Source organism: Apiospora marii (genome assembly GCF_038362585.1).
Source record: "Apiospora marii strain CBS 49790 chromosome Unknown utg000012l_segment0_segment0, whole genome shotgun sequence".
Taxonomy (NCBI): Eukaryota; Fungi; Ascomycota; class Sordariomycetes; order Amphisphaeriales; family Apiosporaceae; genus Apiospora; species Apiospora marii.
The window spans coordinates 814,249-842,113 of record NW_027117383.1 but is presented as its reverse complement, the minus strand read 5'-3'; the positions used below and the strand labels follow the sequence as shown (position 1 = coordinate 842,113).

The window sequence follows — 27,865 nt, the reverse complement described above, 5'->3', positions numbered from 1 at the left end:
GTTGTGGACTGTGACATAAGTGAAGAGGGGTAGATGAGCTTGGCTGGCGATAGCTGTATTGGCAAATATTTGATGGTTCTTATCTTGGTCTGCAATAACAAATCATAAGAGTGGAAATGTATCAACTTGAACGAGTGAAATAATTCGACTACCTTGCATATATATCTACTACCCCTATCCATGGAGCATCAGGAATCGAAGGCCAAAATGCCCGTCTCTTGATGCCGCTAGTCTATCCTACCGCCAACTGGGCAATTCTCGAATTCTCTGTGCCGACAGCATTTGCGCATTACTGCCGTTAGAATCCTGTTTCCACAGCTCGGGGTTGCGCGGTCTCCATGTCTTAGAACCTTTTAGGGATTGAGGACGAGTCATATCCTCTGGAGCCATAGGCTTATACGGCACGGCAGACCATATATTCTGAACACTCTGGCCATTGGCAGGTGGCGGAGGCATCGCAACGTACAAGTGGCCGTGAAGGTAAGCATGGTACGTTTCTCGACCAAAGTACACGGTGACATGAGGATCGCTAGGTTCAAACTTTCCTGGGATTCTCTTCCCAGTGACCCGGCTGACGGTACATCGGAAGTTGTGCCCACATTTCCTGCCTGACGTTAGCTTTCCGACTGTCCGAATGCCGCTACTTCGGGACGGGTGTGTCCTACCTTATCCAGATGTGCGTTATCCCCAGGTTTAGCTTTTTGGCTTCTTCAATAACGAACGTTTCTGTCGCGTTAATGAGTTTCAATTTTTCTTCATCTTTTGCGTCGTCTCCTTGCTTGGTTGGTTTCCCGATGCCACCCAACGACTGCCAGTAAACCTGTAAACATATGTGTTAGTAAGCGATCCTGATAAGTGATAGTACCCCGAATATTGTGGTGCCACTTTACCTTTGGCGACTCTCGTGTACCTATCCCAGTCTCCTGATAAACAGCCTGGATTTTCTTGCCGTCTTCATCCAGCTTGATCGGCCCCCCTCTAGGCAGTGGGTCTCCCGGCCACCATTCGTCACTGTCGTCGTAATCTGGATAGAAGTCTCCCATTATATAGTTTCAATTGCCCGTGCTTGTATATATCGATAATATGCAGGGTAAATCCTCAGTCTCCTGGGAGATCCCATCCTATCATATTATACCACTGCCAAAGAAGATCCTGTCCTTTATGAATACCTATAAAGAGAGTCGATTTATCTTGAAAAGAAACGGAACGGACTCTTGATAAACGGAATCTTCTTAGACCTTGGTATCTTTATCCAAACCCAATGAAAGAAACATGCAGCTAGGTGCAGTTTTTTCAGTCTGTCTAGACTCTGTTGAATCATTACAGGCGAGGCGAAAGGACGATGGTCGACTTTCACGTCTACGTTCACTGAATCTAATAGCGTTGGTGGGGAGACATCGGTTGCTTGCAGGGACGACCAAAGCTCTGACCCGTCTGACAGCTCAGTCATGTATTGTCCCGGGGCAATGAGATATGTCAGGTTGAGGACCAAAGCTCGCTTTGGTTGTTTCTTTGTCTCTGGCGTTCCTTTGTTTCAAATTCTTGGTACAACGCAGGCTCTTTGTCAGATATGCTAATGAAGTTGCATTCCAATTATTTATGTTCTCCCGGTCAGGCTCAACTGTAGTTTTTGAACCTAATCAATTCAACCAGCTGCATCACTTATCATGGCCGACCACGAGAGCGCACCAGACGCCGAGGGCATTCCGACAGTCAAGAACTTCATGGACCTTGAATATCCCAGGTACCAGATATGTCGCAGGCTTCTAGATCTATACGGAGATTGCGACGGGTTCGAAAGCCCTGAGAACTACGAACCTGGCGGCTTCTGCCCAATCGACTTGTCCTTTAAGCGAAAGCCATATTTCATCAACGAGCGCTACGAAGTTATCTATAAGCTGGGCTATGGTGGTTACGGAATGATATGGCTGTGCTACGAGGAAGCCGTGAAGAAATGGAGGGCGGTGAAGGTTGGAGCGGCTTCGCAGACAGAAGAGCTCAGCGGGGAATTGCTCGTTGAGTCAACACTGAAGCAGCATTCCGTTGGGGTAGACGAGGCGTTGGAGAACAATGTCGTTCTCCCGCTGGAAACTTTTTGGATCGACTCTATCAACGGAAAGCATCTCTGTACGGTCCTTCCCCTGCTTGGACCACGGCTATCGGACTGGGTAGAGCACCTTGAAGAGGAAGACCCCGGGCAATCCCAGCGCATTGTATCCCAAATGGTCCAGGGGATGGGTTTTCTTCACCAGCACGGGATTTGTCACGGTGACTTCCGCCCGCAAAATATCCTAATGCAGCTGAAGGATGGCGGCTTCGATGATCTTGGAATCGACGAGATGGCCAATCTTTTGGGAATACCCGAGATGGTTGATATTATCCTAGGGAACTACAGCCGAAGTCCGTTCGCCCCAGAAAAGCATTACTCCAGCGTGAGCTGGTCAAGGATGGACTTATCTTCCTTCGTCTCGGATAATATTGCTATTGTTGACTTCGGCGAAGCCTACCTCTCGGCGGATCCCAATCCGCGGAAACCAGGTATTCCAGGATCCTATGCAGCACCGGAAATCGTTATGGGCGTGCCCAAGGGAATAGGAGCCGACATCTGGGCCCTCGCCCGTACGATACTAGAGTTCCGTTCACACAATTTTTATTCCGACGCCCGTGACACATACTCCAAGGTGCATGGGATGGAAGAGTTCCTCGGCCCTTGCCCAGCGACCTTCCGAGCTGAAGTCCAGAAACAACTGTGCATTCCTTTCGGCGACGACGAAGACTGGATGGACCCGGAGAGATACTACATCTTCAAGGAGAGCATGCCTGGGTTCCAGGAAATGGCAAAAGAATACGACCACCACGTTGAACGGTTTCTTGCCCTCTATAGCTGGCACGGCTTCGAACTGAGTCGAGAAGAAATCCTTTCCCTCGGTGATCTGCTCCGGAACATGTTCCGGTGGCGACCCGAAGAAAGGTGGCCGACCGATAAGATCTTGGCCCACCGATGGTTTACAGAGCAACACCAACACGCAGTGTTGTACAAAGTTAACCGGACAATCGAATCTAGAAAGAAGTCCACTGAAGATGAGAACGAGCCTGAGCTATCGTCATCGGTATCTCGGGAAATCGATGCCGCCGACTCCCAGACAGAACCGACAGAGCCGACGGAGCTGACAGCGCCGAGTGAAGCATCAGAAGCTTCGAAATCGTCAGAACTGAGAGAAGCGGCTGCAAAGGAGGATACCAATCCCGCTTTATCGGAAACCAAGACTGAGAGACAACCGGTCAAGCCGTGCCATAAGGCAGCATGGCTCTACTTGGGGGTTCTCACTATGGTCATCTATTTTTCAGGTGTCATCGCCCTGATTTCATTCTACTTGGCACACCTATTAGCGAACCAGCCAGGCTTCTACGCAAATAGACTGGGGCGCGGTAGCATTAGCAACGATGCCGCGGGCCAGTTGAGTCCAGTGGTTCAGCATGTAGTGATAACCTTCATCTTACAGGCATGACCTTTTAAGGGCTAGAAATGGCTCTCGTGTTCCTGCTGAACTACACGGGCGAAAGGGTAGGGATAAAGGGCTGGGTAAAAGGTGTACGTGGACGATTTTGAGGCGGGCCGTCTCTTAGGTTGCTCCCACTTCCTTATCACTGTTTTGAAAAAGAAAGAATTGACGTTTATTGTTTATATACTTACCTGAATGGCTTGAACAGCCACGATACTTACCCCTTGTCTATGAGAAGTGATACGTCCACTATATGTGGTATGCGTAAACCCTGATTATTCCATAACAACAGTCGTATAATACAGAGGTTATGCCACTTTAAGCCACATTTGCCTTGCGGTATGTATCTGAAAGCATTTAATACTTCGAGCTTGCCAGTGGCGACCAACATCCTTTACATCAAAAGACATCAAGAGTACCTTTACCGTACCTTTTTGGCCGCACCGTCTCTGTCAATGTTAACGCACCATATCAGCCGGCAAGGTAGAAGTTATTAAAACAACCAACTACACATTTCCGAATGCATCTGACGTTAGATAAGAGCCTCACCAGATATTTGAAGACATGGTGAGACGAAGTAAAGAAATAAAAAGAATCTAGCCAGTATATCACTTGGTTTGCATGTCACGGGTAAATAATTCTTACTTATCTTTTGACGAGATATGTTTATCAAAGGTCATAGAATGGGCCCCTTTGGCTCCGAAAGAAGCTTGAAAAGAAGCTCTTATGGATGGATTGCGATATAACACAGGTTCTTTGTTGGTGAGGCACATCGCATACGAAGAAGCCTTAGCCCCTGGCAACTCCTTTGTATGAAACTAATGTTGGGCCTCCCAATCCCAGTACATAAAGTCATTGGTCAGTCTCTAATGGTGTCCTTTAGATCTACTACTGGAATGCAGAGTGGGACCCAATACGAAAATGTCGCGAAAAATAGACCTTAGCTGGGGCTGGTCATCTAAAACCTGGGAACCAGAGTTGACTGCCACCAACTTCATTGATATCCCAAGAGACAGAAGGTACGAATCTTAGCCTTGGAAATATCTCGATGACGAAGAAGTTCGCTATGAGCATTTCGAGGACTACGAGCCTGGTGGCTTTCACCCCATTGATCTATCGATGAGCCGCAAAAGTCCCGTGTTCATCCACGATCGATTTGAGGTTGTGAGCAAGCTCGGTCATGGCAGGTCCAGCATGGTGTGGCTGTGTTACGAGACAGCGGCCAAGAAGTGGCGGGCCCTCAAGATATATAAAGCATCGATGACGCATAACCCGAAGACGCAAAACGAGCACGGGGAGTTCCTGTTGCAGTCGGTCCTGGAGAAAAACGGCATCGGGGCAGATACGGCGCTGGAGAACCATGTCTTGCTGCCCTTGGAGACGTTCTGGATCCAATCCGTCAACGGGCGACATCTGTGCGCAGTCCACCACGTACTTGGTCCCAGGCTCTCCGATTGGATGCAATGGCCCGAAATCAACCGGCCGGACCGAAACAAACATGTCATCACCCAGTTGGTTAACGGAATGGGGTTTCTGCACCATAATGGCATTTGCCACGGCGACTTCCTACCCCAGAATGTGCTCATGCAGCTCCGAGACGGGGCGCTGGACCATATCGGTGTAGAAGAGATGCGTCACGATATCCTGGGGCCACCCGCGACAGAAGACATCCGCTTATGGAACGGCGATCAGAGCCCGTATAGCCCGGCAAAGGCCTACGCCAGACTCGATTGGGGAACCATGGCCCGGCTGGTCTCGGACAAGATCGCCATCGTCGGCCTTGCTGGGGCGTACCTCCCTAGCAGCCCGCCGGAGCGCCTGGGAGCCCCCGTGAGATATTCAGCGCCCGAGGTTCTCCTGCTCGAGGACGGTGCCGCCACGGGGATTGAGACCGACATCTACATGCTCGGGCGCACCCTGGTGGCTTTTCGAACCCGGATGCGCGAAGAGTTCTGGCACGACCGCTTACGTCATGACAGTGACTCGTCGCGTCGTCGAACAGTTTGGGAGATGATCCATGGCATGGAGATGTATGGGGGCCCTTGTCCCCCGCCGTTCCGGGAGCTGGCTCTCAAGGTTAAGCATGGCGACAAACAGAGCGAGCCTCTACAGCCGTTCCGAATGCTCGCCGTGGAGAAGCTTAAGCGTGATGGGAATGGCAGCGAGCCTCCTAGCGATGGATACCTCACGTTCATGACCATCCAGAAGACAACGGACTCAGAAAAACACCCAGAGGAGTATGTTACCACCTATCGGCTCCGACAGCATCTCAGCCCAACAGAGGCTGCTTCTTTTGGCGATCTGCTGCACAAGTTGTTATCATGGCAACCACAGGACAGATGGACCACGGATAGGATCTTGGCGCACCGCTGGTTTTCGGAAGAGCTCATTGACGGAGAGGAGTCGGCAACCCCGGCCCCGGGACCGCAATCTTGGTCTTATTTGACGCTGACGACGGGAGTACTCTACATGCTTGGTGTCATCTTAATGGCGGTGTATTTTGCTGCCAACCGCCTGGCGAGCCAACCTGGCTTTTTTGCTTCTAGGGAGGACACTAATGGACCTGCATCCTTGACACCGCCGAGCACAGTGGGTCCATACGTCTCAGTGACGTTTCCTATACAGGAATTAGGTAGTTAAGATATAGAGAGGTATACGTACACTTAATATATAGCATTATATAACAATTGCGATTTTCATACAATCTAGCGTTTTAGCATTGAATTGGTAAGTTCTCATGCCCATATAAGCTGACATATCTCTTTACTCTAGACACACCGTTTGGATGCTCAGCCGGTTCATAGTTTTTTAGAGTCTCTTCATCGAGCCAGTTCAAATACGTCCAAACCATCTTCCAGTTAAACGTACGATCACTTCTTACACGTGAAGTCTTGGTCAATATCTGCAGCACACCGACAAAGCGGCTGTACAAATAAAACCTACATCCCCTATATCGACTGCTAGGATTGGTCCAATTACGTTTGACTACGGCAATGTTAAACAGTAGCATTAAGTATTGCTCAACGGTAGCGTTCCTGAAAGGCCTGAATAATGAAACAACTATCGGGTAGTTCACCTGGCGAGGCACTAAGTCTGGAACCCGATAACTGCAATCAATGTCCAAAAGCCATTGGCGAGGGAGCTCTTCATTCAGGGTCTCTTTCCGTGGCCATGGAAACAAAGTACCAGCGGGCATTGTTCTCATAAGGGGTTGGATTCACTGGTTGCCCATTGCCTTTGTCGCCTTCGTCTTGCTGCATATCACAAAGCTTCAACTTCAAAACTTGTTTCATTGTTTAGATATGTATTAAATCTAGGAAGCCCACATTGTATCCGTGGTTTAGTAAAGAGCTATCCTACGATCTTGGATATAGGATCAATCTACGTAAGCAAGAAGAAGTAGTCAACATGATTCCTTTCAGAGTGCGAGGGTGCAAATTATGTCAAGAAAGAGATCTTCTTGCGGAGAAGAGACTCGATGAAGAATCGGACGTAGCTCGCACCGTCGATGCGGCGCCAACTACGGAAGAGCGGCTGGCCCTCGAAAAGAAGGAGCGGGTGTGGGAGGAATTTGACGAGGACGGGAGCATCTCTATGAGCCGGTGGAGCGGTACCGGCCCGGCGGATACTGCCCCCTCGTGATCTCCACGATGACGGCCAACTCTAGGCATGTCTACCTAGACAGCCAGCGACGCTACCTTGTGATAGACAAGGTTGAATTCAGCCCCTTTTCGACAACTTGGCTTTGCTACGACCGCGAAGAGAAAACATGGCGGTGCTTGGAGATCAACGTGGCCTCCGAGTCGTCCGGTAGCTCTCCCGAGCAGTTGATCCGGAATACTTTGCTCGAGCGTGGCGTCGACCGCGATACGGCACGCATGCACGGCGTCGTGCTCCCCTACAGGACGTTCTGGGCCCATAGCCCCAATGGCAGGCACCTCGTTTCCGTCCTGCCCCTCCTCGGCCCCACTCTCCTTCAGCTCAAGGACATGAACCACCTGGACGGGGACAGGAGAAACGCCATCTGCCAGTCCATGACGCGCTCCCTGGACTATCTGCACAGCCAGGGCATATACCACGGCAACTTCCACCCCGGGAACGTACGGGTCTGGATGAAAGAGGACGCTTTCGATGACTACGCCCCCGACGAGATGTGGCGCGTGATCGGGCACCGAGTCGGGAAGTCCGTGGTCTATCGGGCAGGACATTCCTTATCCGACCACCACAGTCCCACCCAGATGTACGAAATGCTCGACTGGTACCGGAACAACACGCCCGCGGACATGCAAGACAAGCTGACCACCGATGTCGCCATTGTCGATCGCGGCGGGGCGTACCTCGCCACCGACGTCTCCCCAGCCAGCCTGAGCATCCCGACCCACTACCAAGCTCCGGAGTGCATCATGCGCTACGCTGAAATGGACACCAAGACCGATATCTGGGCCTTGGCCGCGTCCATACTTTACGTGGTGATGGAGGGTGACATGTTTAATGCTGCAGAAGACGATTTCGAGCTCCTCAAGATGATAGAGGAACTGATTGGCCCGATGCCGGAGAGCTTCTGGCAAGCGGCCGCCGACGTCTTCTTGGAATACTGTGCGCAGCGATGGCAGAGAGAGGGCCAATTCAAGGGTTTGCCCAGGCCCGCGATCCCCAACGCGCAGAACAGACGGCTCCATACCTTGTCCCACATGGTCCAGTCGGGAGACGAGTTGGAGAAGAGATTCAAGGCGGACGGCAGCTACGAGGACACCATCGATCACAGGCTCCGAGAGCCACAGGCACTAAGAAGTGGGAAACGATGGAACGGGCCTTTTTGCGGATCATGGTATCTGGATCCGGAGGAAGTCGCGTGCCTTGGCGACCTCCTGCGCAAGATGCTCAGATGGGACCCGAGCGAGAGATGGGATGCCAAGACGGTCTTGGGCCACGAGTGGTTCGCCAAGCGGAATTACACGCCCCTCCTGAAGCCCAACGACAACTTCACTCCGCCCAGTACAGACTCTACCTGGGCAAATAAGTACTACAAACCCCGCGCGCAAAGGAGAAGGGAGGAGAGGTCAAAAAAGGAGTCTACGCCGTCTCCAGAGAGCGAGTTACCACTTGGCACGCTGGGTCTCTGCCATCTGATGGGATTGTTGGTTTTACTGCTGCTGTTCTTGTGCGTCTGGTGGTTTGGCATCCCGTATTGGCGCGCCACTCTGAATGTCGATAGCGAAGAAATGCTCGTCGAGCCAACGCCGATGCAGCCGCCCGAGTTCGACATCCTGCTCCATGTCGTAGCTGAGGAGCCAGTACACATTGACCCTGACTTCCGTGTTCCCTTGTTGGAATGTTTACCAGAGTTTTGAAGGGATGAAGCATGATACTTTCTTTTTAGTTTATAGTTTCTGAGGTACCCTGCTATTTTGATGAGTGTCTTGTTTCCATCGGGGTGCCTTGGTATATATCGAAGGAAAAAAGAGAAATAAAAGAAGATGAATTGTCTGTCGTTGTCCATAAACCCTGCAACGGTGTGGACGGCTCATGATTTCTTCCGTGCCGTGAAAATGTAAAGTATAGGATCCTCCACGTACCCCCTCCAGAACTCCCTATCCGCCCTCACAACCGGCGTTTCCTCAAAGGGGACCTTCTGGAAGTTCTCAAAGTACCGGCCGGGTATCTCAAACGAGCCCGAGTAATGCGCCTCGAGCGCATTGGACTCGAACACCAGGGGCGGCTCGGTAAGCGCGCGGTACTGAAACGTGATCCGATCATCGAGGTCCACGCGGTTGTCGAACACGACGCCGTACTTGCCGTCCCCCAGGGCCGCCGCGGAGCGGGGGTCGTTGCGGTTCGAGACCAGGCGCCCGCCCGGCTTGAGGTAGGCCGCGGCGTTGCGCCACATGGCCTCAAATTCCTGGAGGTTTTGCGCGTGCTCGAAGATGCCGTTGGCGATGACCATGTCGTACGGCTGTCCCCCGCCCAAGTTCAGGTGGTCCAGCGGCTTGGACACGTCGGCTTGGTACCAGGTGATGCGGTCGCGCCCGATCGACTTCTCGTACGCCTGGCCGTGGCGCATCATCTCGGCGGAGATGTCGACGACGTCGACGGAGGCGGCGCCGGCGCGGAGGGCGTCGCGGGCTCGCAGGCCGGTTCCGCCGCCCATGTCAAGGACCTTCATGCCATCGCAGTCTCTGATGCACAATTCGAACAGTTCTTTCTCCAGGGTGCCGAGCGGCGTCGAGATGAATTGACTGTAGGCCTTGGCCTGCTCGTCGTAGTTGTCCTGGGTCGGGTTGTTGTTCTCCATCATGATCGTGACTTTGTAGGGGGTTGAGCGCGGGGTTGGGGGTCGTTGGAATTAGGATAGAGTGTGGGGAGGCGGGGCATCGACTATCCCTGTAGTTTAACGTAGGCGCTAGACCCCTTTTACTTGCCTTCCCTGAATGCACGGATGGGGTTGCTCAGAACCATCAGCTTAGGGGAAGGGGGGAATACAATCGTAAGGCAGCATGCCTTCATCGCAACGATAGAGATTTACTAGTATTCCGAATTCAGGCTCGAGAATCCTGTGTCGGGCAAGAAGATGCAGTTCCAACTTTTTAATTGCCGAGCATTTGCCATTCTGGGATAAAGCTCAGGGGCTACAAGTCAAACAATCCTGGATCTCGATGCCAGCGGGGCGCCAGACTCAGAACATGAAACATGAGTAAACATACTTAGCTTCTGGTGTGTCAATATCTGATCATCAACGAATAGTTCAAGTTTTTCCTAAACGTGCAACTAGATGGCTTCAACTAACATTGTCTGACTGTCGTTCTGGCTCCCGCCACCGGAAAGTCCAGAGCCTATCTAAACTGGCTTCAGCTGACTCTTCTAAACTGTGGCTTCAAGAAGCAAAACCACGCACCACACAACAAACCCCGAAGCAATGCAGGGCATATAGGATGATGTAATGAGCGAAAGTTGAGATAGGCAATCGCTCAGCCATTGACACCATCGTGTGCGGCGTACGGCACCTTTTTCAGCTGCCAGTCGTGATATCATATGATGATGTGAAAACGGCGGATAGCTTGAGGCTCTAGATTGACCTGGATCTGCTGAATGGGATCCGGGTTTGCCGCTTGTCTCAGACAGTAACCCGATAGACTGACCCAAGGCGCTTGCTCCGCCAGCCACAAACTGGGAAGCGTCCACATCGGATTGGCGTTCGATGTTGGGGGCTAGCGTGGAATGACAACATTGGCTGAAGTGATCTGCCGCGTTGTTCATGATACCTGCCTCAACTAAACCCTGATCAAATAGCGGAAATGCTGATGTGTGCAACTAGATATATGTACAACCGACCCACTGTGAATAAGAACCAATCGCTAATAGTTTCGTGCCTGGGAACCACATAAGTAGTATCTGTCACGGATCTAGGTCAGCAAACTGCACCAGGTTCGTCCTCAAGCGGGCGGAAGGATCATGTTGTGAAGTCAGCAACTTGATACCTTACTGGACCATATCCCCAACCCTTACAATATCTAGACTTCGACATGCAGGTTCTGACTCGTAGGCGGGCGGACACGAATACATGGTATTAAGTATGAGCCAGGAAGGCAAGCGGGCAGATGCGTCACAAAATGATCTCATGATTCATCGCCTCCTACTGGTGTGTGTTTTTGGACAGGGCAATTGCAGAATGCCTGGCGTTTCCTGCCACAGAGTGATTCGCGATAACAACTGGTCATGCGCTTTTCCTTAAATGGAGACGATGGGTCAATTTCTTCGCTTAGGAAACGCCTCGTTTCAACACACATCCCTTCGGCCAGCTGGGATCAATGAGTGATCCAGAGACAACGCGGGGGGACTGATCGATCTAGATTGGCGATGCTGCTTGTCAGAGGAGTATATAAGATGCAAAGTTCCTCAAGTTTTCAAGTGCTCATCATCCTCTCCATCAATACCAAGTAACACCCTCAACCACACAATCAAGACAATCTTCAATATGCGCTTCTCTGTTGCTGCTACTGTCATCCTGGCCCCCCTGGCTCTGGCCACCCCGTTCAGTGAGTCGTGCTATCCGCATAACTTGCAACACCCACACTTAGACTGACACAACCTAGATGGCCGTATTGAGCTCCAAGAAGTCATCAAGGCCGTTCTTGACGACGCGTCCCCATCCGGCGTAGGCCACCACAAAGGTAAATAGCGACTCCCCATTCTCTTCCCCCTTACCACATCCTACTGACTCATGGCAATACCTATCAGTCAATGCCGACGATAAGATCCAGCCCGACCCCAGTTCCCCCGTCACCACCAAGCTCGACCCCCTGGCCCGAACCCAGGAGGCCTGCTTCTGGTCGGGCACGGCGCCCTTCTGCAAGGGCGAGTGCCCGGCCGGCTGGACCGACAAGGGGACGTCGGACTGCGGCGACGGCAAGTGCTGCGAGTCGGGCTCCAAGCGCCGCTGCTGCCGCACCTTCGACCTCGACAACTGCCACTTTTCCGGCCGGGCCCCCTTCTGCGACGGCACCTGCGAGAAGTGGGACGAGCTCGAGGTCGGACGCGACAACTGCGGGGGCGGCGAGTGCTGCACCTTTGGCACCAAGGCTAAGTGCTGCAAGCCTGTTTAGTGAAGTCGTCATATTTACTCGATAGGAAGGCATGTTTACTTCATTGTAAGCAAGACATTTGCGCACATCTGGACCTAGAGGGATGGCCATTTTGGTCAGGGATATCGAAGTAGGGGTTCAGCCAGGAGTGATTAGGGGATAGGTCAGGAGACTGGATTTGGTAAATATCTTCCCAGGAACTGCTCGTTATCTTGGGAGTTGCAATGAGTATAGTTTTCGAATTTGGCCGGTCTTTTAATTCGAGTTCTCATCAATACAGTGACGTTGGGTCGAGCGCCATCTTCGATTCTTCCGTGAAAGCATGACCATCTTTGCGCCTCATGATGACCACATCAACTTCTATATTACATCTTTGAGGATAATCTGATGTAAATAGTTTTCAAGTTTGATATTCCGTGGACAGCTACATGGCCATAGTTGATATGAGTCTACTACAATTGGATCCTCTAAGCAGATACCAAAGGTTTCAAAAACAGCCTGTTCATTTACAAAGAATGTGACGCCACCTTCAATCAGGGGCTGGCGGCTCGAGATTTAAATGATATGTATTTTGTTATTATGAAATATAGTTGGTATACTAAGTAACGATACAGTAATGTCCTTTTCTTAGTGTAGCTTGCTCCATCCCTTTGTCCTTCTTATCCTGCATTCATCCGAGTCTCTCTCCGTCTCTGTGTGTGTGTCTCATTCTCTCCGACCCCTATGAGAGCACTGTGTATTGCAGCGTAAAGACCGAGCCGTGTCCACTAGATCTTTGTACGTTCATCAAGTTGTTCAGTGCCGCGAAATTGGACAGGGCACTTCCGCCGTTCGGGCATGTGAACGACCCTGCGCTTCCGATGTTGGTCGGACCGAAGTACTGAGACGACATGGGCGCGCCGCCGTTTCGATTGCTAAAGTCATTACTGCCGAAAATGACATAACTGCTGGAGCCGACGTCCTTAGAGTAGAGTGCCACCTTGTCCGCGTAGGCCACGGAGGCCAGGGAACCGCTGGACGTGAGGAGAAAGAGCTCGCGCCCTCCAGATCGGACGTAAAGGTAATGTAACTGACATCGCTTGGCTGGAGCTGCAGATACTGGCCACCCACGGAGGCGCCGGCCGCCCTCAGGACGACGGTGGGAGTCGCGGGAGGTACGGTACTGGTCACAACGGTCGTGGCGGTGATGGGCACGGCGGTTGGGTGATCGACTCAGTCGTGCTGATGGTGGTAGCGGTGGTCTCGATGACCAAAGAGGTGATCGTCGTGGTAGTGGTGGCCGTGGCGTTTCCCGTGATGGTCGTGGTAGTGACGGTGATCGAGGCGGGAGCCTTGGCGGATGCTGTGCAGACCGTCGTGGACGGTGTAGACGGAGAGGTTTGCGAGGCCGAAGTAGACGACGCAGAGGCCGAAGAAGTGACTGATGCGGTATTGGTAGACGAAGAGTAAGACTGCGAAACGGAAGCAGAGTACGTCTGCGAGATGGAAGCAGAGTGCGTCATCTGTACCGCCGGGTAACTCAAGTTTCACTTCTCCCTGCGTGGTAGCGAAACCACTTCGGTCACAGTCGTCGTGGCAGCCGGCAGCCGTAGTTGTCTCAGTGGCAAAAGAGGTCGCGAACTCGGTGACGGTTGCGACGTCCGTCTTCTCCTGCGTCGACGTTGTCGTAACGACGTCGGTAGTGGTGAGGGTCTCTGTGGTTGTAGTGGCATTTTCCGACGTGTCGGATTAGGCAAGTTGTGCGTACGCCCATGTTCCATCGAACATCCACTTACACAACCGCTGAGTTCACAGTCACTGTGCTATACCTCCCACAAGTCTCGGCAAATTGAGTTGTCCCAGCCGTACGCTACGTCAAAGGAATGACAACAGCGAAAGGATTGGCTGGCGTGGGGATGACAGATGTAGCGGCCCCCGGTATGGGAGCGGTCAAAATAACGAAACTCATGATATAGAGAGGTGATTCCATCGGATGAGCACGTTTGAAAGAGTGGACGGGTATACCGGGTGTTTAAAAGAACGAGCAGGCTGTTTGAGAGAGGAAGTAATCATCAGCCCAACCAAAGAATGGATTAGATATTTATATTGCCTGGGCATGAAACGTCGAGTTGAGCGCATCTCACGAACCTGTGAGTCTACACTAGCCGCTCAGCCGCTGCAAAAAGCAACTTATGGCCCCTTTGTTGTGACCATCTCAGATACAGGTGCTTGACCCCCTTGCGAGATGAGATAGGGTGCTGGATCGAACGAAGAGAATACGACACTTAATGACTGCATACAGTATGAACTTATTATCTGACAAACACCAACATGGAACAGAGGTGGGTACCGCAACAGGGGGATGTGCCAAACAAGAATTAAGAAGTCCTCATATTATCCAACACATCCTCTTTGAACTGCCAAACGAGAACAAAAGCCACCCCTGGGCCGGCAATAATAGTTGCGAGTGGGTAAAGGGCCATGTAAAGCACCGCCTTGGTTCCTAACAGGCCCACAACATGGAGTTCGGCGAAAGTGTAGGCAAACCAAAGGCCGTTGCTGAGGACGGTTATCATTTCGTCCGCCTGGAGCGCCTTCCGCATGTGCAGAACGAGGCCGGTCTGCCGCTCGGGTGAAGGTAGAAAGAGGGTCGCCAATGGATGAGGGGCGGCAAACACCGTGGTAAACCAAACCCCGAACGATATCCCACACAGGAGGCCCAGCCATCCGAAGACGCCCGGCCACTTTCTCCTGTCCATCACGTATGGGGCCCGATGCTCCGACTGCAGATGGGCAAGAATCCGGCGGGCCGCCGCAGTCCCCAGCCCGATCCAGAGGGGCGAGAGCTGCCAGAACCAGGTCCAGTAGTGTCGGTCCGCAGGGTCCTGGGCAGTAAACATGGCATAGACGACAGAGGTGTGAAATAGTAGAATCACAGGGGCCACCGTCCTGCCATCGTCCATACACCGCCCATGCCGGCGCTGAGCCTTGGCGAGGTCCACGGCGGACGGCCCAAACACAATGCACGAGAAGTAGAAGAGAGGCACCACCGTGCCTACACCAACAAACTGGCCCAAAAGAATGAATAGCGAAGGACTAGACGCAAGTTGAACGTCAGCGTATCGTTTCAGATATTCTGTGGGTAATTTGGGGGGGTGAAGACGGGTCTAGAACAGCAAGTAAACATACTAGTAAGCCGGCGACCGTGCGTTCGCCGGACGACTAGACTCGAGGAACCATGTGGCGTAGATGGGTCCCATGTCAATCAGGAACTGGAAGAACTGCCACGAGCTGATGCTGTCGTATCCTAGCGTCGAAGGCGCAAAGGATGCCAGGGCACCGCGTAGCCCTTGGTCCAAGGGCTTGACGCCGTAGAACCGGTCGAGCAATCTGAGCTTCCCACCGTCCCACTCGATAAATCCCGCATCGGCGACGGGTTGTGAGTACGCGACGATGGAGGCGGGATCCATACTGAGGCAAATCTCCAAGGTCAGTGACTTCCCTTCTTCTTATAGATGCGGGCTTCCCCGGATATTGTAGTAACTCGTGGGGCTTGGTCGAGTTGCAAAGCAGTGCTCTACGAAACACGTGGGAGACTACTAAATCTTGTACTCACGCCCTGAAGCACCAAGAGGCCAGGAGTAGGAAAGGTACTGCGCTAATGGCGCGAAGCAATCCTTGGGAGAGCCGGGGCAAGGCCATGATGGTATAAGAACGAAACTTGATTGAAGTTCTTTAAACGCAACTTAGGTGTTGAAACTATTGAGTAACAAGCCGGTTGCTATGTCCCTATCGTGAAAACAATAGCACAGAAAATCGTGAAACAGTGGTAGGATTGACTAATTGCACTGGGGAGGGAAAAGGGGGGAGACTACGCACATTTATAACCCAACGGCGGCATACGAGACAAGGGGCTTGGCACGCATGGTCAAGGAAAATCTTCGGTAAAGCAGAGCGGGGGAGGCATACCCAAAATGGAGCAAGTGCTCTATTGACTGCAACATACTGCGAGAGACACATGCATAAATCTCCAACTTTCTGCATGCGGTTCTCGGATGAGCGGCGGGTCGGGACCTCGGGCGGAAACATCAGCCCGTTGCTTATGTTGCTCATGATATCAGACTGATTGTGTTCGGTGAGATTTTAAAAGCCAACGCTTGGCTGTTTAGCCATAGGCTCCTTCTGGCGAATCGAAAGCCGTCACTTTTGGTGTCCTCGCCCAATACACCGTCACCAGATAGAGCATGATCCCTGCCCCTTTCAAGTACCTTGGCGCCAATGCCGTGGCCCGCAAGATGAATGCAAATTGAGCACCAAACTTTAACCGGGTGACCGAGGGCAGCCTTATATAACTACTACTGTGGGCACTCAAGCGTCTTTTCTTCAGCCGTGTCCTTGTCGCGGGCCAAGTTAGAGGTACGGTGCATTCTTGGTCATGTCCTCAGCGGCTCGGTCCGGGAGTCGGATGAGATGGATGCCTAGGAGATCCAGTTGCAAGTGACAAGCAACAGCAAGGCAAGTTCCGCACTATCAGTTCGGTCTCTTAAGTATAGTGGTATACTGGCTATCGAATATATCAAATAACTGAGTCGCCTTGAGGCGCGGAATTCCAGGCTCTTGATGACCCTCAAGGAGCCTGTACTTAGAAACAAAACTTGTATCATGCACGATTCACAAAGTGGCCGTGGTGTAAAAATTCCTGAAGGGGAAACCGCGGCAATATTGCGTGAACGCGCAGGGTAATGAAATGACGACCCATGCCACAGTGTGGCTATGGCAACTTGACGTCGACCATACTCTGACAGAATTAGAAAAGATGAAAAAAAAACCTATTGAATTAAGAAAATGTGATCTTAGCGTCACTCACCGCCCATGCCATCTGTCAAAACCCGGGAACTGCCTGCAGTTTTGACCTCTGGCCTAGGAGTTGTCAAGCACCTCAAAGATCTTCAGCATCTCTAACAGTTGCTTTGTCATTATGGGGGGGAGCCGCCTTTGTCTTGTCGGAGGGAGCAGTCTGACGGACTTCGATGTAGAAGGGATCTTGATTTTGGCCGAGGGAAAGGGCATCGAGGTGGAGGTTAAGATCGACGGGAGCGGGGAATTGACCCTCCGTCGCCTTGTTGGTGCCGGCTGAAGCAGCACTGCCAGTATTAATGGTGAGGTTGACGGTAACCTGGGGCGGTCGTTGGTCAAGCTTGAGTAGCTTACGAAGACCGTCGGTGCTCAAAGCCAAAGCGATACCAATAAGAGCGCCTATCACCTTAATGCCCAATTTAAGATACCACTTTGCCTTAAGCTTATAGTCCGAGTCGTCAACAGTCTTATAGTCTTTAGAGATGAAGTTTTGCACCGCCTGAAGGATCTTGGAGTTGGCGTCTCTCATGGGCTTCCTCATCTTCTCGCTGTAAAGCGGTATGTCCTTGGGCACGCCATCTTGGTCCTTTTCGAGAGCCTTCCATGCCTCGTGCATATTTATGAGCATCTGGCGAAGTTCTTCTTTTCGCGCCATTTTCAATGCTAGTCTGCGAAATCTTCATACCCTTTTGATATGTAGGGTTGGCACTAGACGGGACCGGGATCTCCAATACTGCTTCCAGGAGGTCTTTCATGGTCTTGCCCAATTCGTTCATACTGCCCATTGCGTCCTGTGGGTACATTTGTGGCATATCTTTGAGTAATTTCCATTCCTGCGAGGTTATCTTCTTCCTCGAGAGCTCGTCGTATATGTCTTCTAGCCCCAAGACGCTATAGACGGTATCTTCCATGTTGATCACGATATCGCCCTCTTGCCCTGGTGGTGCGCTTTGGCTCCCGGCAGTTGGGCTTCTCTGCGGCGATCTGGACTCATTTTCGGCAGATGGGCTTGGCTCCTGCGGCCCGCGCTCGCTATCGTGGGGTGGATTGGTCTCTGCGGCTCTCTTTCATCGCCAGATATAGGTTCTTCATTGACTGACTGCTGTGATGGGCTAGAGCCTGAGTGTTCAATCAGGGCATCATTATACTCCTTTTGGAATTTCTCTTCAAAAAGATTTGTTAGTAAATAGGGGAAAAAGCTGGTGGGTGGGTCTTATGGGATCCCAGGGCGGTTTAAACTCCTTCTGGGTTGGATTGGGTGGGGCGACGGAGCTGGACATTATTGTTTGCGACAAAATGCATATAAAGTTGTTGTTGATGTGCTATTGGGTGCGGTGAACCTCCTTGATTAAGGATGGGTTGCGAATATTTAAAGTTCGCCATCAGGCATCGTATCATTACGGAGCCAACCTCGAGAACGCTGGGTCAGGAGAGGATACAAAGTTTGGAGTCTGCTTGTCTGATGCAACATCACGATGAAGCTTTTCCATCAAGACAAAGGCCGAGAAACGCAATCCCGAATTTGCTTGACCTCTGCCCAGCTCATGATGATCAAGAGGAACAAATTGCTCCCAGCGCGTGCCTTTCATGACCTTGCAAACTACGGCGAAATTCATCTGGTGATGGTTGTTATCTTGTACGTTGGTGGTAAAGAAAGCGTACGTGAAACTTGCAATGAAAGTTGGACGAGCCAGGTCATATGTTTGATAAGGAGCCAAACGGCGCAAGAATTCTGGCCAAGGACGCAGGAATGCCCCGCCGCGCAAACCCGTGTGTCGACAAGAGCGCTTATTTTCTTGTTGGCCGAGACCCCTGTCGGCGCCAGCGAGCCATCCCTGGCTATCTGGAAGGTGTGGTACTTTTCTCGTGACGCGCGTGGGAGAAGCGCAGTACCCTTTGTCTTTAGCCTGATTCGGGGAGTTTCTGGTCCCCCCATCCCATGTTCTGATCGTTACTGATTCACACCCTGGGCTTAGCTACTCTTCTTTCTTCTTTCTTCTTCTTTCTTTTTTTTTTTTCGATTCGTACCAAGGAGGGCTTAGCTACTTACTTACTTTATGGCAACTTATGCGCGCGTCTGTAATCTTCTTGGGTTCATGTCAGACTCAACATTCTCTATCCCGCTGCTGTCAGTCCATCGTCGGCCTCAAGTCTGTGAACGCGGCTGATGCCCATCGGGCCAATGGCGTTTACTTCTCTCTCAGTGGTACTAAATGCCGAACACGGGAGGACGCGGCCAGTCCCAATATTGAGTACCGGTACCATCGGCAGCCATGTAATCCGTTACTAGTGCCCCTGGACGCTCTGGGTGATGCAAACCACGTCTGTGAGTCCCTTTTGCCAGCGGATCATACCTGGTGCTCTAGATGCTCCGGTCATCCATAGTATTTAATATTACACATAAACCAACTATTTTAACCTTATATTTAACTAATTAACTAACACTTTTATATTAATATATCAAACCCTGGTTATTATCTAACTAGTTATTCCATATGGATATTTGTTATCCAACTTGTACAGGACAGGACTTGCGAATTGATTTGGGTTCGGTTATCAATTGGTGAGACGGTCAAGCGGTGCTTCGCTCTGCGAAATGGTACATCTGGACGTTATGTTTCCTGGCGTCCATCGAAACACTGCCTTTAGATGGCCCCAGTATTGACCAGAACTTAACTGCAACTTCAACGGATCTGACGATGACATGAGCATTTGCTGCAACGTATTCGGCCTCCTGATGACGCCCCTGCAACTTGGTCCCGCGAGACTACCGACTATGTTGCTTACGCCACTTCGTACCCCGGCCAAGAAGCGACGACGAAGAACCACTTCCATTTCGCGTCAGGTATATCACGTCTCTTTGCAAAGTGTATTGCCGTCGGACGTCAATCTTGCGGAAAGGGGTTGAGTCTTAGCCAGTCTCGCCCGGCCCACCATTACGATGCAGTCCTCGTGGTCTGTCCCGGAAGCACTCTTACACAGAGGGCGGTCGTAGTTCACCAAAGCCCGGGTCGCTGTCTTGAATCATCGGACAGACAGCCCCTTGGAGATCTGAATGAAGGCGGCGGGCCAAAAGTCTTGAGCCCCTGTGCCGCCCGCAATGGTCTGGCTCTGGACTTCAGCGGCGAGAATGATGTAGAGCCGCCAGACCACAACTTTAAAGGTCACCTACAGCCACAACCCGATACGAAGGGACGTCATGGTGGCTGAAGAATAGTCACCAGCTCCTCTTATCTTTTCCATCTTACCATTTCAGTGTCTTGGCAACTCGAAAAAGCGGGGTCGCGGTGAGATTCTCTGAGGCAAACATTAGGCTACAGCGACTCTACCCCTCTATTGCTCAGCTCGTCCGCCGCTGGCAGGGCGCGCACCGCCACAACGGCAGCGCTTCATGGTTCATTTCTTTTGCTTATGCGCTTGCAATGTTGCTCGGTCTTTTCTATAAATAGGTGCCCGCCCGTTAAGAGAAGTCTCTTTCTCTTCAAACGATACTGATTTCTCATATATCTGGCATTTCATCTTCAAAAGGACGTACAATAATTCGAATTTGCAACCAGCTCACCGATAACCCTGCTTCAACAATATGCCGGTGGAGGGTCGGGAAAACCCCGTCGAACCCACCATTTCGGACGACCGGACCCGCGGCAGCCTGTTTGAGCAGAGGGGAGACAAGTGGGTTGCGCTGGGGCCGCGAGAAAGGCCAACTTTCACGGCTCCTGAACCGTCCCAGGAATATGGGTTATGCAATTTTCCGGGTCCGTTCACGGGAGACAACGTGTTGCAAGACGTAAGCTATACCGACCCCGAAGGAACACTGTCCTCTTGGAGCTCTGCTGACGGTTCCGGCGCTTCACGCGGGAACGCCGGTCTATAGTTCGATTTTGATGCGTTCCTTCATGACAACGACGGCGGGTTTGATCCCTCGACTGTCCTCGAACATGATAGTGACGCCGCCAGGGGTCCCCCGGGAAATGCCGCTGACCCCGGCCCAAAAGACAGTAACATGGCAGCCAAGCAGATGCAGCTTGCGCAACTAGAGCAGGAGAGGCTCCTGAACCAGCATAATGAGCGGCGCAAGATTATGGCGGCGCTCGAAAACAGGAAAACAGATACGACCAGCGCGACCAACTCATCCAGCCCCTGTCACGGCGCAGTGAGAGCCAAAGCTCAAGACACGCCGCCAGGGCCCAGTCGCGGCCCCCCTGGTCTCGACATGCAATCGGTGGCTAATTGCCTGGGGATCCCGGCCGGCGCCGCCTCGAGCCTGGAAGACATGCAGGCCTATATCTCGGACCTGCAACGGCTCCGGTTGTCCATTTCCGGCCCTCAGAAGCTCCAGACCGCCCCTCCGCCCGCACCCCGGCGTCTGGACATTCATCGCGTCGTGGACGAGAATGGCAGCTCACCCCGGCTCTACCTCGACCGCCCCCATTGGAACGAGGGAGACGGCTGGGTCCTGATGGGGAACCTGCCGATCTCCAACGTCCGGGCCTACCTCGCCAAGTATCCCGAGGTCTGCTTCATCCGCTGCCGCCACTACGTCCATTCCAAGACCGTGGATGCTCTGGACCGAGACGCGACGGGCAATGTCCTTGTCGCCCACGAGTCGGAATCCGTCATACCGGTCGAGCAGAGTCTAGCCTCCGCCATCTGGAAGTTCAACGCCTTCCTCGACCCTAATAACAAGGCTTCGACGCTCCCTAAACTGCAAATAGTGCCCGACTTTTCAAACGACTGGCTTAACCATGACGAGAATCCGTTCCTACTCTACTCTCCGTACCGGGCTTTCTACCACGTCAAAGGCGAGTCCATGGACCGGTTCACGCGTAACCTGAACGGTCTGGAACGTGCCCTGTTCCGTCGGGCTTCCGACTACATCCTAGACGAATGCAAGGCCCAGTTCGCCGAGATTGACGCCTTGGTGTCCAAGGGCAAGATCACCAACGCGTATCTGCCGTTCGTGTTCAAGCCGGGGATCTGCGTGGTGCAGGGGAAAGGACCGGAGGCAAGAGGCTATATGTGTTCCTCCTGGCTTTTCGAGAACCCTTCGACACCAGAGCTGGCGTCCAAAGCAACCAAGGCATGGGGGATGGAATATGCGATTGCAGCATTGGACGAAAACCCTCGGCCGAGGCAAGGTACTGTCAAAAACTACAAGTTCAGTGCGTGGTACTGGGAGCTCGATCCCACCTTCGTGAAGAAAGAAGTTGTGAGTGACTTTCGGTCTTTGTTTCTTCCATGTCCTGTGTTTATCCCACGTTATCATCCCAGTGTCTCACAAGGGATGGAGTAACCGTCTTTAATTATTCCCTCTTGAGACATCCTGTTCACTTCAAGAAGAGGTTTCACTAATGTAGAGGGTCGATAGATGCTTTACCTCGATGACATCGCCATTGATGACAGGTCCGAGAAAGCGATCAGCGACATGGACATTCGTCCACTGGGGCACGTGGATCGTGAAACGTCCCAAAGATTAAAGAATAGGGGGGAATGGTTCTGGAAGTGCCGCAAGCCACAGATGATCGCCTACCGCGAGGACACGGACAAACCCATCGACCACATCGCCGCGCAGAGGTACATGATTGACGTGGCGGTATACCACGAGCTCCACCCAACGGCCGCCGTGCTCAGGCATGGCAAGGTCGAAACTAAGAGCGACATCGGGACCGAGGCCATGGAGCACCCAGATCCCCCGGACACCACGTTCGTCTACCTGGCCCCGCCGTCCATGCGCGGCTTCAACTTGAAGACCAAGAAGTGGTGCGACCTCTCGCTCGACGGCTTCGCCGAGGTCGCCTGGAACACGGACGCCTTCGCGAATCTGGTGCTCGACATCAAGACCAAGCGCCTGATCCAAGCCCTCATCAGCAACCAGATCGAGGCCGAGCTCTCGACCGACATCATCAGCGGCAAGGGCAACGGCCTCATCATGCTGCTGCACGGCGGCCCGGGCACGGGCAAGACCCTAACCGCCGAGAGCGTGGCCGAGATCGCGCAGCGGCCCCTCTACCCCGTCACCTGCGGCGACATCGGCACCGAGCCCGGCGCGGTCGAGAAGTACCTCGAGTCGGTGCTGTCGCTGGGCAAGGCGTGGGGGTGCGTGGTGCTGCTGGACGAGGCGGACGTGTTCCTCGAGCAGCGCAGCCTCGAGGACCTGCACCGCAACGCCCTCGTGTCCGTCTTTCTCCGGGTGCTCGAGTACTACGACGGCATCCTCGTGCTGACCAGCAATCGGGTGGGGACCTTCGACGAGGCCTTCAAGTCGCGCATCCAGCTCGCCGTTCACTACGCCAGCTTGACGGGGCACCAGCGCGTCGAAATCTGGGGCAATTTCCTGGCGCGGCTGAAGCGGCTCGATGAGGAGGGGATCGATTTCCCGGATCTGGAGCGCCATGTTGGCGATTTGGCGCGGCATCGGATGAATGGCCGGGAGATCCGGAACGTCATTACGACGGCGCGGCAGTTTGCGCGCTGGGAGAGGAAACAGGGGGGCGGGGCGGGGGTATTTGCTCAATTATAAGGTCATGGAGGAGATAATTGAGACGTCGGGCAAGTTTGACAAGTACATTGAGGAGCTGAACGGGGGGGTGACCAATGACGAGCTGGCCGAGGATGAAGGGTTGAGGTTGGCGAAGTAGTGCATGGTAAGGCGCATAATCGGACTTTCCTTGGTCGGTTAGCTTCTTTTTTCTTCATCTTCTTTTTTCGATCCAAGGCTCCCCGGCAGAAACTTTGGCTGGGTAACAACTTCTTGAGATTTGTCTAAGGCGTGTAGTGTTGGAATGAGCATATTTACCCACTTATATGAAGGTTCAAGCTCATATTTGGCTCTTCGATGTGGAGAAGTTGAAAAGGGGGGAAGAGGTAGAGCTTATTTACACAACGTTGCATTTTCCTACATTGTGAAACTGCTTTTGGATTTGATCACCAGAATACTTTGGTCAACAAAAACTTGAACAAACCATCATGGCACTAGATGAGGCCTGCCCCGAACGCCTGAGTGATCTCTGCTCAGAGGACCAGCTGAAATTGATAGATGCCATCAACCGTCTCCGTCCTCAGGGGATCGACCATGACGTCTCCACTCCACAGATAATTGTCTGCGGTGATCGATCTTCTGGCAAGAGCTCTCTTCTCCGGGCAATCACTGGCCTTTCGTTCCCGGTCGGAAACGACATTTGCACGCGCTTCCCCATCAAACATGCATGGCGCAGAGATCGACGCTTTAACGTGAGCGCTTCCGTGGTTCCGCTCCATCCCCGGGATGAATCAGATAGACAGGTCCTTCCAAGCCGGGAGGCAGAATTGGAGACCTTGGATGGCCTGGGTTCTTCGATCAAGGCGGCCGAAAGTATCATGGACATCTCGGCAACCGGCACTTCGTTTTCGACGTCTACCCTTCAAAAGGAGATCTCTGGGCCGCGCCAACCTCATTTCACTATCGTCGACCTCCCCGGCCTCGTACCCGCGCAGACCAAGCATTTGGAGGATGTGGATGCAAAACGCATCCAAGATGTCGTCACATCGTATATGAAAAACCCTCGGAGCATCATTCTCGCCGTGGTGTCGGCCAAGGACGAGTCCGTGAATCAAGATGTCCTGTACCTGGCCCATTCGGTTGATCCCGGTGGCAATCGGACCCTGGGGATCATCACCAAGCCCGATACCCTAGACCCCGGATCCAAAAGGGAGGCCCGGTACGCGTCCCTCGCTCGGAACCAAGAAATCGAATTCGATCTGGGATGGCACGTAATGATGAACAGCGACTCTGAAGCCGGTGAGACCAGCACATCTGCGTCTAGGGACGAACAAGAGGCCGCGTTTCTGGGCCAGGGTGTTTGGGGGCAGCTTCCTCGGTCGATGCTTGGTGCTGAACAGCTGCGCGGCCGTCTCTGTAAGATTCTGTCAGACCGCACCACACTGGACCTGCCAAAGTTGATGTCCGATATCGAGCGGAAGCGCGGCGCATGCAAGGAAGAACTCGCCAAGCTCGGTCTTCCCCGGGATACCTACAACGAACAGCAATTCCATCTCTTGCAGATCAGTCAATCTTTCCAGCGAATTGCCAAGAGTGCGATTGACGGCAACTGGAACCATCCGTTCTTTGAAGTCCGCGATGAGGCACCAAATGACTACCAGTGCCGGATCAGAGCCTATGTACAGCACCTTCATAGAGACTTCCATAATCATATTTGGGAGTATGGCCATCGCCGCGAAATCATCGACCAAGAAGATGACGACGATGGCGACAGAACTGCAAGGGGGGAGGGCAAAAAAGAGGCAGAGAAAGAGGAATCGAAAGAGAAAGTCTACGAAGGGAGTGTGAACACAAAACCGCTTAAGGTCATTCGTTTGACTAGAGACGAGTTTGTCAAGCACGTCAAGAGGAAGATAGAGGACCTCAGAGGGTGCGAGCTCCCGGGTCCGCTTAACCCCCTGGTCGTCGGTGAGTTGTTCCGCGAACAATCTGCCCCGTGGGAGTTCATGACACGCGATTATGTCAAATTTATCTGGAAAACGTGCAAGAGGTTTCTCGAAGTGGCCATCACCCACGTCGCCGACGACGCCGAGACGGCGACGGCCATCCTCCAACTTATTGTCGAGCCCTCGATGAAGCGGATCTGGAAAGACGTCCAGGACAAAACGGAACACATCCTGCAATTTCATCGTCGCATACAGCCCATCACGTACAACGTCAAGGTAATGGAGAGAGTGGCGAAGGTCCGGACTGCGAGACGCAGAGCTGCACTCAGCCGCACGCTCAAAATCTTTTTCAATATGCAGCGACGGAGCACTGTCGAGCATGGCACGTTCCAATTAAATGACCTCCTTGGTGCTCTAGACGAGCTATACACGGCGGAAGAAACAGATACAACCAATGCTACTGACGCACTGGACATATTAGAAGTATATTACAAGGTATGCTGGCTCGGTTCCGATAGGAAGAAGGGGTATTCCGCTAATACTGTTTTATAAAGATCGTGCTTGACCGTTTCATCGACAACATCGCCATCGAGGTAATCGAAGTTTGCCTCATGTCTGCCCTACCAGACATCTTATCGCCAGCTGGGGTCTACAAAATGGATCCCGTACTTCTCCGCAATGTGGCGGGCGAGTCGGAGGACAGGCGGGCTTTGCGAGCCCGGCTCTCGGAACAGCTCGAAATACTTGCTGAAGCCGCCCAGACATGCAAACACTTCGAGTCTATCGCAGACACACGTGAGTACAGGAGTCCCCTACGCAACGAAGAGGGTCCTTTTCGGTCAACATCTGTGGAAGAGGTGTCCAACATACGGTGCCTGTACCGCAGAATCGCCGGTGTCAGACAAGCTAGATGCCCCTTCTAGCGACGGCATGCACACACAAATTGATGATGTCGAACCTCCTGGACCGGAGTACTATGTCTGGGATCTGGGAGAGCGGTGTCGCCAGAAGAAGACCGAGAAATGAATAGCTACGGACGAAGCGCACGATAGTGTACCGTGTGCCCCTAGGCCCACGTCATTTGTCATTCGGACAGATGCGCGATGCTCGTGGAAACTATTACAACTGTGTCCATTTTCCGTACAATGGTGTCAGACTACTCGATCGTAGCTTGCGATCTAGAGGATCCAGAGAAGCCGTACGCTACTCCCGCTCTCGCGAATTGATGTGGGCGTAGTAAGCAAGGCGAATGTCTCCGCTTTGTTGTGGATGCCGAGCGACATCCCGTATTTGAAACCTTCATCTCCGACCAGCCGTGTGAGATTTTGAGATAGAAAGCGGCCGCGAGATCAAACAAACTTCAACCGTCATCCTGTCGTCTAGTCGTATGTCTGCTGCAGAAAGTCATGGAATAGCAAGAGTCGTTGTCGTCGGTGCTTTCGCGGTGGCTTTATCTTATCAAGGTTATCAGAGGCCATGAGGGGTCCCATAATATGCCTGTGGTGGCAAATGTCACCCCCAAAATTATGGACTTGGCCCCCTAGCGTTCTGCGGAGAGAGCTCTGTCGCAGCACGTGGAGGGCGCACATCGCACCACTACGACCCCCAAAAATCCAAGATGCCCAGCGAGATCCAGCGGCTTTCTTCAGTGGGCTTCAGTGGTTCTCGCGGAGAAAATGGACTTTGCTGAGTGATCTCTCCCCACGCTCTGCCCATTCTTTTTGACGACAATGCTTCAAATTCACCACAGCAGGCCAACACGGTTCAATTGATTTTGGATGAGAGTTTCAATTGACCACAGTATGATGATAATTGCGCGTAATGGCCATCAAGACGAGATTGTGCATCATTCCCGACTGGGTAATCCGAAGCACTTTTGGGCAAATAGACCAAATGGACCCCTACGTTCTAAACTGCTAGTCACATGAAAAGGACGCGCACCAATGAGACGTGGATCGTGACCGCCAATCCCCCCAAAATTGTATCTGGGGCCAAGACCCAAATGTCCGGCTCGTGTAAACAGCCAACCAAATTTTGTAGGTAAGGATGCATCTAAAGCAAACTGGCAAACCTCACCGAGGCCACGGCGAGCACGGCTTCTGAACGCGGCAGGATCGGCACGGAACTGGGATTTCTGATAAGAAGCCAACGTTCCAACTTACTCTCCGACTCTCGCTCTGGCCACTGGTAGCGCGCAACGGGCATTGTTGCGGAGTGTTCTCCAGTATATTCTCCATCAATATGTGACTGGAGCTCGCAGGATCTTGGCTTTAGGTTGCATCTTACCAAGGAAGTGTGTGTCGCGAATGGAGATCTGCGCAGCGCTAATACTGACTTGCGGTCGACACGGAGAAGTCCTTTTGCTCAGTTGGGAGCGCGCGGGTTACTAAACAAGGACATCTGACCATTCTTACCCTACACACAAATCATCAAAACCAGACACGCCAGCTGGGAGCCTGCCAGGGGCCTTGCATCGTGAGTGGGCGGGCGATATTGGAATGGGCTGATATACAGGGTGTGCGT

At 52.6% G+C, this 27,865-nt stretch overlaps 12 protein-coding genes across 12 annotated transcripts; 6 read left to right on the top strand and 6 right to left on the bottom strand.

Annotated features, from left to right (window-relative positions):
* Positions 1 to 237: 237 nt before the first annotated feature.
* On the bottom strand, positions 238 to 1,043 carry PG985_015075 (uncharacterized protein; the record flags this gene model as incomplete). Its single annotated transcript, XM_066834841.1, has 3 exons — positions 238 to 604; positions 666 to 820; positions 891 to 1,043. 3 exons carry the CDS (start codon positions 1,041 to 1,043, stop codon positions 238 to 240), a joined length of 675 nt encoding a protein of 224 aa, XP_066677451.1.
* A 624-nt stretch (positions 1,044 to 1,667) lies between these two features.
* Positions 1,668 to 3,509, top strand: PG985_015074 (kinase-like domain-containing protein; the record flags this gene model as incomplete). Its single annotated transcript, XM_066834840.1, has 1 exon — positions 1,668 to 3,509. The coding sequence occupies one exon, from the start codon at positions 1,668 to 1,670 to the stop codon at positions 3,507 to 3,509; it is 1,842 nt and encodes a 613-aa protein (XP_066677450.1).
* A 1,113-nt stretch (positions 3,510 to 4,622) lies between these two features.
* Positions 4,623 to 6,143, top strand: PG985_015073 (uncharacterized protein; the record flags this gene model as incomplete). Its single annotated transcript, XM_066834839.1, has 1 exon — positions 4,623 to 6,143. The coding sequence occupies one exon, from the start codon at positions 4,623 to 4,625 to the stop codon at positions 6,141 to 6,143; it is 1,521 nt and encodes a 506-aa protein (XP_066677449.1).
* A 768-nt stretch (positions 6,144 to 6,911) lies between these two features.
* PG985_015072 (uncharacterized protein) lies at positions 6,912 to 7,145 on the top strand (the record flags this gene model as incomplete). The annotated part of the gene is made up of 1 exon (XM_066834838.1): positions 6,912 to 7,145. The coding sequence occupies one exon, from the start codon at positions 6,912 to 6,914 to the stop codon at positions 7,143 to 7,145; it is 234 nt and encodes a 77-aa protein (XP_066677448.1).
* Positions 7,146 to 7,153: 8 nt separating this feature from the next.
* PG985_015071 (kinase-like protein) lies at positions 7,154 to 8,523 on the top strand (the record flags this gene model as incomplete). The annotated part of the gene is made up of 2 exons (XM_066834837.1): positions 7,154 to 8,422; positions 8,500 to 8,523. 2 exons carry the CDS (start codon positions 7,154 to 7,156, stop codon positions 8,521 to 8,523), a joined length of 1,293 nt encoding a protein of 430 aa, XP_066677447.1.
* Positions 8,524 to 9,027: 504 nt separating this feature from the next.
* PG985_015070 (uncharacterized protein) lies at positions 9,028 to 9,795 on the bottom strand (the record flags this gene model as incomplete). Its single annotated transcript, XM_066834836.1, has 1 exon — positions 9,028 to 9,795. The coding sequence occupies one exon, from the start codon at positions 9,793 to 9,795 to the stop codon at positions 9,028 to 9,030; it is 768 nt and encodes a 255-aa protein (XP_066677446.1).
* A 1,939-nt stretch (positions 9,796 to 11,734) lies between these two features.
* PG985_015069 (uncharacterized protein) lies at positions 11,735 to 12,193 on the bottom strand (the record flags this gene model as incomplete). Its single annotated transcript, XM_066834835.1, has 1 exon — positions 11,735 to 12,193. The coding sequence occupies one exon, from the start codon at positions 12,191 to 12,193 to the stop codon at positions 11,735 to 11,737; it is 459 nt and encodes a 152-aa protein (XP_066677445.1).
* A 610-nt stretch (positions 12,194 to 12,803) lies between these two features.
* On the bottom strand, positions 12,804 to 13,842 carry PG985_015068 (uncharacterized protein; the record flags this gene model as incomplete). The annotated part of the gene is made up of 3 exons (XM_066834834.1): positions 12,804 to 13,303; positions 13,435 to 13,776; positions 13,830 to 13,842. The coding sequence occupies 3 exons, from the start codon at positions 13,840 to 13,842 to the stop codon at positions 12,804 to 12,806; spliced, it is 855 nt and encodes a 284-aa protein (XP_066677444.1).
* Positions 13,843 to 14,439: 597 nt separating this feature from the next.
* On the bottom strand, positions 14,440 to 15,531 carry PG985_015067 (uncharacterized protein; the record flags this gene model as incomplete). Its single annotated transcript, XM_066834833.1, has 2 exons — positions 14,440 to 15,157; positions 15,251 to 15,531. The coding sequence occupies 2 exons, from the start codon at positions 15,529 to 15,531 to the stop codon at positions 14,440 to 14,442; spliced, it is 999 nt and encodes a 332-aa protein (XP_066677443.1).
* Positions 15,532 to 17,000: 1,469 nt separating this feature from the next.
* On the bottom strand, positions 17,001 to 17,573 carry PG985_015066 (uncharacterized protein; the record flags this gene model as incomplete). The annotated part of the gene is made up of 1 exon (XM_066834832.1): positions 17,001 to 17,573. One exon carries the CDS (start codon positions 17,571 to 17,573, stop codon positions 17,001 to 17,003), a length of 573 nt encoding a protein of 190 aa, XP_066677442.1.
* A 2,928-nt stretch (positions 17,574 to 20,501) lies between these two features.
* Positions 20,502 to 23,438, top strand: PG985_015065 (uncharacterized protein; the record flags this gene model as incomplete). The annotated part of the gene is made up of 3 exons (XM_066834831.1): positions 20,502 to 20,705; positions 20,793 to 22,127; positions 22,287 to 23,438. The coding sequence occupies 3 exons, from the start codon at positions 20,502 to 20,504 to the stop codon at positions 23,436 to 23,438; spliced, it is 2,691 nt and encodes an 896-aa protein (XP_066677441.1).
* Positions 23,439 to 23,884: 446 nt separating this feature from the next.
* Positions 23,885 to 26,368, top strand: PG985_015064 (uncharacterized protein; the record flags this gene model as incomplete). Its single annotated transcript, XM_066834830.1, has 3 exons — positions 23,885 to 25,837; positions 25,897 to 26,137; positions 26,229 to 26,368. The coding sequence occupies 3 exons, from the start codon at positions 23,885 to 23,887 to the stop codon at positions 26,366 to 26,368; spliced, it is 2,334 nt and encodes a 777-aa protein (XP_066677440.1).
* Positions 26,369 to 27,865: the final 1,497 nt, after the last annotated feature.